Genomic DNA, 11,052 nt, shown 5'->3' with positions numbered 1-11,052 from the left:
ATTTTGTAAATCATTTATTAAATTTTGTAAATCACTTAAATTTTGTAAATCATTTATTAAATTATTTTGTAAATCATTTATTAAATCATTTTGTAAATCATTTATTAAATTTTGTAAATCATTTATTAAATCATTTTGTAAATCATTTATTAAATTTTGTAAATCACTTATTAAATTTTGTAAATCATTTATCAAATCATTTTGTAAATCATTTATTAAATTTTGTAAATCATTTATTAAATTTTGTAAATCACTTATTAAATTTTGTAAATCATTTATTAAATCATTTTGTTAATCATTTATTAAATCATTTTGTTAATCATTTATTAAATCATTTTGTTAATCATTTATTAAATTTTGTAAATCATTTATCAAATCATTTTGTAAATCATTTATTAAATTTTGTAACTCATTAAATTTTGTAAATCACTTATTAAATTTTGTAAATCATTTATTAAATCATTTTGTTAATCATTTATTAAATCATTTTGTTAATCATTTATTAAATCATTTTGTAAATAATTTATTAAATTTTGTAAATCATTTATTAAATCATTTTCTGCTTTGTCAATGTTTGAGGTTTGGAATACAGGTTAATGCAGTAGTGCTGGTGTGAACATTACATAAACCTACTGGTCTCTCTCTCTCTCTCTCTCTCTCTCTCTCTCTCTCTCTCTCTCTCAGGAGAACGTCACGTGGTGTCCCGGGGTGCGGGTTGCCTTCTTGCAGCACAACCATCTCACACGTCTCTCCAACCTGTGGCCACTCACCCTCCTGCACGAACTCTACCTCCATGACAACCACATCACCAGGTGAGAGACAGTGAGAGATACATCACCAGGTGAGAGATAGTGAGAGATACATCACCAGGTGAGAGATAGTGAGAGATACATCACCAGGTGAGAGATAGTGAGAGATACATCACCAGGTGAGAGATAGTGAGAGATACATCACCAGGTGAGAGATAGAGATACATCACCAGGTGAGAGATAGTGAGAGATACATCACCAGGTGAGAGACCAGCCGCTATCTCTACACACCAAGTGAGAGATAATGATCTAGTCTCCCCAGCTTAGAACCCAACAGCTAAAGCTTTCCCGCTTGGAATTAATCTTGTGATTTCCCATTTTCTAGACTGGAATGCTTGTTTTCCCGTTTTCTAGACTTGTGATTTCCCATTTTCTAGACTGGAATGCTTGTTTTCCCGTTTTCTAGACTTGTGATTTCCCGTCTTCTAGGCTGGAACGCATGTTTTCCCGATTTCTAGGCTGGAATACCTGTTTTCCCGTTTTCTAGACATGTTTTCCCGTTTTCTAGCTTGGAATACCTTGTTTCCCGTTTCCCAGACATGTGTTTTCCCGTTTTCTAGCCTGAAATACCTGTTTTCCCTTTTTCCAGACTTGTGTTTTCCCGTTTTCTAGCCTGGAATACCTTGTTTCCCGTTTTCCAGACATGCGTTTTCCCGTTTTCTAGGTTGGAATACCTGTTTTCCCGTTTTCCAGACATGCGTCTTCCCGTTTTCTAGCCTGGAATACCTTGTTTCCCGTTTTCTAGCATTGTGTTTTCCCGTTTTCTAGGTTGGAGTGCCTGCAGGAGCTGGTGAGTCTCCGTCGTCTGCTGGTGCCTGGCAACCGGGTCGGGGTCATCGAAGCCCTGCCTGGGGGCCTGCAGGAGCTCCACGCACAGTACCAGCGCCTCCCGCCAGGCGACGCCCTTGTCCTCGACCCCCACGCCCTGGCCACCATCCAGGTGGGTTGGTCACTTCTCATACCACCCCATCCCACAGGCCACCACAGGCCAGGCCCCTGCGTAGCGTAGGGCGTGGGTCTTTCCCATAACACCATGGGATGGTCTTCTGTCCACCCCCCCATAGACCATTGTGGTTGGTTCTTACCACACAATATGGTCCTCATCCTGTTCCCCTTCCTGTAGTGATGACCGAATGACGTCATGCGCTTTGCACACAATGCCAGTGTTTACGGTGGGGGAATTGGGCGACACGTGACTGCCCGTACAACAATGACGGTGTGACGGACAAGTAGATAGATAAATAGACAGACAGATAGACTGACAGATAGATGTAAGTATTGCAAGAGGTCATATTGGTACGCGTTATTGTGGACTTCCCGCAGAGAAGAGGTAGTGAAAGCTTTGCGGAAGACGAAAGCCGGCAAGGCGGCGGGTTTGGATGGTATCGCAGTGGAAATTATGAAAAAAGGGGGTGACTGTATTGTTGACTGGTTGGTAAGGTTATTTAATGTATGTATGACTCATGGTGAGGTGCCTGAGGATTGGTGGAATGCGTGCATAGTGCCATTGTACAAAGGCAAAGGGGATAAGAGTGAGTGCTCAAATTACAGAGGTATAAGTTTGTTGAGTATTCCTGGTAAATTATATGGGAGGGTATTGATTGAGAGGGTGAAGGCATGTTACACAAAGTATGATGTTTATATGAGCACCTAACATGGTGACAGTAATGTATATGATACAGCAAGAATAATGAATACAGCAAGTTTCGCTTGTGCTTACTGTATTACAAAATACAATAGGCTTTAGATGTTCTTGTATCATTATAATTCTCTCTCTTTCCATGTGCGTTTAGAAAATTTGTGTGAATGATGTTCAGTCTAACATATAATAATTCTTTATACATATGTATTAATACACATCTTTATATATATATATATATATATATATATATATTATATATATAAAATATATATATTATATATATTATATATATATTCCTATGAGTCCACTAGGGGGAAAATGAAACAGGGTAAGTTGCCAAGTGCACTTTCGTGTAATAATCACATCATCAGGGGAGACACAAGAGAGAAATATAACAGTCACTTGATATACATCGAAGAGACGACGCTACGACGCCATTTGGTAAACATATGCAATATATATTATATATATATATATATAATATATATATATATATATATATATATAATATATATATGACGACCCACAAAATGATAACTGATAACCACGTGATAAACTGTCTACCCCCCCCCCCCCCCCACCACCAGTTTTCCATAGCGTCCAATCCTCCCTCCGTTTTCTGACACGCTTCTCCTCGTCAGTCCCCTTCTTCATCGCATCCTTCCTTCCTTCCTTCACTTCCATCCTTCCTTCACTTCCATCCCTCCTTCCTTCCTTCACTTCCATCCTTCCTTCACTTCCATCCTTCCTTCCTTCCTTCACTTCCATCCTTCCTTCACTTCCTTCCATCCTTCACTTCCATTGTTCCTTCACCTCCATCCTTCCTTCCTTCACTTCCATCCTTCCTTCATCCCCATCCTTCCTTCCTTCCTTCCTTCACTTCCATCCTTCCTTCCTTCCTTCCTTCACTTCCATCCTTCCTTCCATCCTTCACTTCCATTGTTCCTTCACCTCCATCCTTCCTTCCTTCACTTCCATCCTTCCTTCATCCCCATCCTTCCTTCCTTCCTTCCTTCCTTCCTTCACTTCCATCCTTCCTTCACCCCATCCTTCCTTCCTTCCTTCCTTCACTTCCATCCTTCCTTCACTTCCTTCCATCCTTCACCTCCTTCCTTCCTTCATTTCCTTCCTTACTTCCTTCACTTCCATCCTTCCTTCACCCCCATCATTCCTTCCTTCCTTCCTTCACTTCCAGCCTTCCTTCACTTCCAGCCTTCCTTCACTTCCATCCATCCTTCACTTCCAGCCTTCCTTCATTTCCATCCTTCCTTCACTTCTATCCATCCTTCCTTGACTTCCATCCTTCCTTGACTTCCATCCTTCCTTCATTTCCATCCTTCCTTCACTTCCTTCCATCCTTCACTTCCAGCCTTCCTTCACTTCTTTCCCTCCTTCACTTCCTTCCTTCCTTCACTTCCATCCCTTCTTCACTTCCATCCTTCCTTCACTTCCATCCATCCTTCCTTCACTTCCATCCATCCTTCCTTCCTTCACTTCCATCCATCCTTCCTTCCTTCACTTCCATCCTTCCTTCCTTCCTTCACTTCCATCCTTCCTTCACCCCATCCTTCCTTCCTTCCTTCCTTCACTTCCATCCTTCCTTCACCCCATCCTTCCTTCCTTCCTTCCTTCACTTCCATCCTTCACCTCCTTCCTTCCTTCACTTCCATCCTTCCTTCCTTGACTTCCATCCTTCCTTCACTTCCATCCTTCCTTCCTTCCTTCCTTCACTGACCCAGGGTGGCGGTGTGACCCATGTGGTGTGTACGCAGGTGTTGCGGGTGGCCCACAATGACCTGACCCACCTGGGTCACGTGAGAGCTGTCCTGGGTCGTCTGGGTCAACTGGAGGAGCTTGACCTGAGTGGCAACCCAGTCACCGCCCACAGACGTTATCGCCCCGCCCTCATCCGCGCCTCCCCGCCCACTCTAGGTGGGTGGACACGCCCACTGGTTGTAGGTGGGCGTGGCTGGTACTAAACCATTATCTTACCATACATCTAATTACACAATGATAATTACTTACTAATTATCTTAGAGATAAATTACGATTAAATAATAATAATTATCTTACGAGATAAATTACTATTAAATAATACTAATTATCTTAGAGATATATTACGATTAAATAATAATAATTATCTTAGAAATAAATTACTATTAAATAATACTAATTATCTTAGAGATAAATTACTATTAAATATTACTAATAATCTTAGAGATAAATTACGATTAAATAATACTAATTATCTTACGAGATAAATTACTATTAAATAATACTAATTATCTTAGAGATATATTACGATTAAATAATAATAATTATCTTAGAAATAAATTACTATTAAATAATACTAATTATCTTAGAGATAAATTACTATTAAATATTACTAATAATCTTAGAGATAAATTACAATTAAATAATACTAATTATCTTACGAGATAAATTACTATTAAATAATACTAATTATCTTAGAGATAAATTACTATTAAATAATAATAATTATCTTAGAGATAAATTACTATCAAATATTACTAATAATCTTATAAATTACTATTAAATATTACTAATTATCTTAGAGATAAATTACTATTAAATAATACTAATTATCTTAGAGATTATATAAACATTTTGCTCAGACTTTCCACTTCCTTAGATATTAATGACAATTTGTGTACAGATGTTAATTAGGTCATTAAGCATTTAGAGTCAAAAGAACTCTGCATTTCGCCATAATAAACCTTTAATTAACACTTGGATTAATTATAATATGCTAATTACTCATTATACGAAATGATAGCTTTTGATCACACAAAGTTCGTATCTTAACTAAATTATCTCATTTATTTGATAAACGCCAGTTATGTCTACGTTGCATTAACACCTTTAACGTATTTATATAATGAATTTTATATGATTATATTAATTACTTAATTGTATTTCTGAAGTAATTATTTTTTTATTACATTAAGATTACATTACTTTGCTACGTAGTCCACTTTACCAGAATATATTACCTCTAATTAATAGTAACTTTGGAATGAAATCGACTTAATAATAATAATAATAATAATAATAATGATAATAATAATAATAATAATAATAAATAATAATAATAAATAATAATAATAATAAATAATATAGTAATTATCAATCATTTATCATTTATCATTCCAGAACGTAGTCCACTTTACGAGAATATATTACCTTTAATTAATAGTGAGTTTGGAATGATATTGACTTAATAATAATTTAGTTATCATTTATCATTCCAGAACTTCTGGACGGTCGAACAGTGACGTCACAGTCCAGGCAATTCCTGCTGGAGGCAGATCATTACTGGAAGGTCCAGAGGTGGGGAGATAATGGTGGGGAGATGATGGTGGGGAGATGATGATGGGGAGGAGATGATGGTGGTGGGGAGGAGATGGGGAGGAGATGATGGTGGTGGGGAGGAGATGATGATGGTGGGGAGGAGATGATGGGGAGGAGATGGGGAGATGATGGGGAGGAGATGATGGTGGTGGGGAGATAATGGGGAGGAGATGATGGTGGGGAGGAGATGGGGTGGAGATGATGGTGGGGAGGAGATGATGGTGGGGATGAGATGATGGGGAGGAGATGATGGTGGGGAGGAGATGATGGTGGTGGGGAGGAGATAATGGTGGGGAGATGATGATGGTGGGGAGGAGATGATGGTGGTGGGGAGGAGATGATGGTGGGGAGGAGATGATGGTGGGGAGGAGATGATGGTGGGGAGGAGATGATGGTGGTGGGGAGGAGATAATGGTGGGGAGATGATGATGGTGGGGAGGAGATGATGGTGGTGGGGAGGAGATGATGGTGGGGAGGAGATGATGGTGGGGAGGAGATTATGGTGGGGAGGAGATGATGGTGGTGGGGAGGAGATAATGGTGGGGAGATGATGATGGTGGGGAGGAGATGATGGTGGTGGGGAGGAGATGATGGTGGTGGGGAGGAGATGATGGTGGGGAGGAGATGATGATGGGGATGAGATGTGGAGGAGGAGATGGGGAGGAGATGATGGGGAGGAGATGGGGAGATGATGGGGAGGAGATGATGGGGAGGAGATGATGGGGAGGAGATGGGGAGATGATGGGGAGGAGATGGGGAGATGATGGGAGGAGATGATGGGGAGGGTATGGGGTGATGGTGGGGAGGGTATGGGGTGATGGAGGGGAGGAGATGGGGAGGGTATGGGGTGATGGAGGGGAGGAGATGGGGAGGGTATGGGGTGATGATGGGGAGGAGATGGTGGGGAGGGTATGGGGTGATGATGGGGAGGGTATGGGGTGATGATGGGGAGGAGATGGGGTGATGGTTGGCCCCGGGGTGATTGTGGGGAGTGTGTTATGGTGGCGACCAATCCCTGGGAGAGAGGTGTGCGGGGAGAGTATGGACCAGCCCCAGTGTGAGAGGTCGAAGGGAGAGTCCACAAGCCACAGAAGACGTAGTGAGAGTTTCGGGAGAGGCTTGGGTTTGGGAGAGTAAAGTGAGAGTGAGTGAGAGTGATCCTACACACGTCTCGTGAATGAGAGTGATCCTACACACGTCTCGTGAGTGAGAGTGAGTGAGAGTGATCCTACACACATCTCGTGAGTGAGAGTGATCCTACACACGTCTCGTGAGTGAGAGTGATCCTACACACATCTCGTGAGTGAGTGAGAGTGATCCTACACACGTCTCGTGAGTGAGAGTGAGTGAGAGTGATCCTACACACATCTCGTAAGTGAGAGTGAGTGAGAGTGATCCTACACACGTCTCGTGAGTGAGAGTGATCCTACACACGTCTCGTGAGTGAGAGTGATCCTACACACGTCTCGTGAGTGAGAGTGATCCTACACACGTCTCGTGAGTGAGAGTGAGTGAGAGTGATCCTACACACGTCTCGTGAGTGAGAGTGAGTGAGTGATCCTACACACGTCTTGTGAGAGTGAGTGAGAGTGATCCTACACACGTCTCGTGAGTGAGTGAGAGTGATCCTACACACATCTCGTGAGTGAGAGTGATCCTACACACGTCTCGTGAGTGAGTGAGAGTGATCCTACACACATCTCGTGAGTGAGAGTGATCCTACACACGTCTCGTGAGTGAGTGAGAGTGATCCTACACACATCTCGTGAGTGAGAGTGATCCTACACACATCTCGTGAGTGAGAGTGATCCTACACACGTCTCGTGAGTGAGTGAGAGTGATCCTACACACATCTCGTGAGTGAGAGTGATCCTACACACATCTCGTGAGTGAGTGAGAGTGATCCTACACACATCTCGTGAGTGAGTGAGAGTGATCCTACACACATCTCGTGAGTGAGTGAGAGTGATCCTACACACATCTCGTGAGTGAGTGAGAGTGATCCTACACACGTCTCGTGAGTGAGAGTGATCCTACACACGTCTCGTGAGTGAGAGTGAGTGAGAGTGATCCTACACACGTCTCGTGAGTGAGAGTGAGTGAGAGTGATCCTACACACGTCTCGTATCCTGCCAGTGTTGTATACAGAAGGACATCTTCGTCCCATCCTCAGACGTAGGACCCAGGGACCTGGACCGTCCCGGGACACGTGTCCCCGGGGACCTGGACCGTCCCGGGACACGCAGCCCATCAGGAGGGACCCACACCTGCTCTTCGCCCCGGCCACGTCATCATCGCCCTCAGGTGAGCGAGACCGTACAGCAATGTGTATAATTTATATTGGGTCTAATATGGATGTATATACATTGAGATGTTCCTATGAGTCCACTAGGGGAAATATGAAACAGGATAAGTTGCCAAGTGCAGTTTCGTGTAATAATCACATCATCAGGGGAGACACAAGAGAGAAATATAACAGTCACTTGATATACATCGAAGAGACGAAGCTACGACGCCATTTGGTAAACATGTTTACCAAATGGCGTCGTAGCTACGTGTCTTCGATGTATATCAACTGACTGTTATATTTCTCTCTTGTGTCTCCCCTAATGATGTGATTATTACACGAAACTGCACTTGGCAACTTATCCTGTTTCATATTCCCCCTAGTGGACTCATAGCAATATTTTGATCACGGGCAAAATTGTGAACCTTTCCAATATTGAGATGTGTATATATGTATGTGTGTGTATGCGACCGTACAGCAATGTGTATAATTCATGTCGGGTCTAATATGGATGTATATACATTGAGATGTGTATATATGTGTGTGTGTGTGTGTGTGTGTGTGTGTCTGTGTGTTGGATGGGGCCACGTGACGTCATCATCTCCCCCACAGTGGTCGTGGCCACAGCTCCCCGCTTCGTCCTGGGCGCGCTCAGACGCCCGGAGTTCGACCTCGTACTCCGACGCGCCCAGCGGAGGCGCGCTCGAGTACGAGCTCCACCTCTGGAGGCCGACCTTGACCCCAGTCTCCGCGACTGGTCGGCCTCGGGAGGCGTGGCGGAGGACGACGTGTACCCGGGAGGCGTGGTGGAGGACGACGTGTACGCGGGAGGTGTGGCGGAGGGCGACGTGTACCAGGGAGGCGTGGCGGAGGACGACGTGTACGCGGGAGGCGTGGCGGAGGACGACGTGTACCCGGGAGGCGTGGTGGAGGACGACCTCCACCAGCGGCAGAGGTCGTGGGACCCGTCAGGAGGGGTTCGAGGTCCTCCTCCAGCAGGGTATGACGAGGGGCGTCGCCCTCGACCTCCTCCTCCAGCAGGGTACGACGAGGGGCGTCGCCCTCGCCCTCGACCTCCTCCTCCAGCAGGGTACGACGAGGGGCGTCGCCCTCGACCTCGACCTCCTCCTCCAGGCTCCGCCGCGCCCGAGAAGACCGTCTGGTTCGCTGGAGGACGAGGTTCCGAGGACGAGGTGCTGGAGGACGACCTCGAGGAGGACCTGCCCAGGCTCGTCCCGCGGCCATATTGGAGGAACAAACCCGCTGTGTGCCGGTCCTACTGGCGGAACGCGACGCACGACGGAACGCGGAACGCAACGCACGACGGAACGCGGAACGCAACGCACCAGGGAACGCGGAACGCAACGCACGACGGAACGCGGAACGCGACGCACCAAACAGCTCCTCCAACACTACCTAACACCACCTCCTCCAACACTACCTAACACCACCTCCTCCAACACTACCTAACACCACCTCCTCCAACACTACCTAACACCACCACCTCCTCCAACACTACCTAACACCACCTCCTCCAACACTACCTAACACCTCATCCTCCAACACTACCTAACACCACCTCCTCCAACACTACCTAACACCACCTCCTCCAACACTACCTAACACCACCTCCTCCAACACTAACACCACCTCCTCCAACACTACCTAACACCTCCTCCTCCAACACTACCTAACACCACCTCCTCCAACACTACCTAACACCACCTCCTCCAACACCACCTCCTCCAACACTACCTAACACCACCTCCTCCAACACTACCTAACACCACCTCCTCCAACACTACCTAACACCACCTCCTCCAACACTACCTAACACCTCATCCTCCAACACTACCTAACACCACCTCCTCCAACACTACCTAACACCACCTCCTCCAACACTACCTAACACCACCTCCTCCAACACTAACACCACCTCCTCCAACACTACCTAACACCTCCTCCTCCAACACTACCTAACACCACCTCCTCCAACACTACCTAACACCACCTCCTCCAACACTACCTAACACCACCTCCTCCAACACTACCTAACACCACCTCCTCCAACACTACCTAACACCACCTCCTTCAACACTACCTAACACCACCTCCTCCAACACTACCTAACACCACCTGCTCCAACACTACCTAACACCACCTCCTCCAACACTACCTAACACCACCTCCTCCAACACGACCTAACACCACCTCCTCCAACACGACCTAACACCACCTCCTCCAACACTACCTAACACCACCTCCTCCAACACTACCTAACACCACCTCCTCCAACACTACCTAACACCACCTCCTCCAACACTACCTAACACCACCTGCTCCAACACTACCTAACACCACCTCCTCCAACACGACCTAACACCACCTCCTCCAACACTACCTAACACCACCTCCTCCAACACTACCTAACACCACCTCCTCCAACACGACCTAACACCACCTCCTCCAACACGACCTAACACCACCTCCTCCAACACTACCTAACACCACCGCCTCCAACACTACCTAACACCACCTCCTCCAACACGACCTAACACCACCTCCTCCAACACGACCTAACACCACCTCCTCCAACACTACCTAACACCACCTCCTCCAACACGACCTAACACCACCTCCTCCAACACGACCTAACACCACCTCCTCCAACACTACCTAACACCACCTCCTCCAACACGACCTAACACCACCTCCTCCAACACGACCTAACACCACCTCCTCCAACACTACCTAACACCACCTCCTCCAACACTACCTAACACCACCTCCTCCAACACTACCTAACACCACCTCCTCCAACACTACCTAACACCACCTCCTCCAACACTACCTAACACCACCTCCTCCAACACTACCTAACACCACCTCCTCCAACACTACCTAACACCACCTCCTCCAACACTACCTAACACCACCTCCTC

General features: G+C 45.7%; 1 protein-coding gene across 1 annotated transcript in view; it reads left to right on the top strand.

Moving 5' to 3' along the window:
- The window catches only part of LOC139767435 (uncharacterized), a 12,228-nt gene extending 2,605 nt beyond the window's left edge, over window positions 1-9,623 (top strand). The window contains exons 4-9 of the mRNA XM_071696816.1: window positions 685-812; window positions 1,578-1,809; window positions 4,107-4,383; window positions 5,724-5,802; window positions 7,997-8,127; window positions 8,723-9,623. Coding sequence (XP_071552917.1) covers window positions 685-812; window positions 1,578-1,809; window positions 4,107-4,383; window positions 5,724-5,802; window positions 7,997-8,127; window positions 8,723-9,555 — 1,680 coding nt within the window. The 3' untranslated portion in view covers window positions 9,556-9,623. The remainder of the gene's footprint in view (window positions 1-684; window positions 813-1,577; window positions 1,810-4,106; window positions 4,384-5,723; window positions 5,803-7,996; window positions 8,128-8,722) is intronic.
- The last annotated feature ends 1,429 nt before the right edge of the window (window positions 9,624-11,052 follow it).

The sequence above is a fragment of the Panulirus ornatus genome, chromosome 61, assembly GCF_036320965.1.
Source record: "Panulirus ornatus isolate Po-2019 chromosome 61, ASM3632096v1, whole genome shotgun sequence".
Taxonomy (NCBI): domain Eukaryota; kingdom Metazoa; phylum Arthropoda; class Malacostraca; order Decapoda; family Palinuridae; genus Panulirus; species Panulirus ornatus.
Note: the sequence above shows the minus strand (reverse complement) of the source record. Positions and strands in the feature narration are given on the sequence as shown.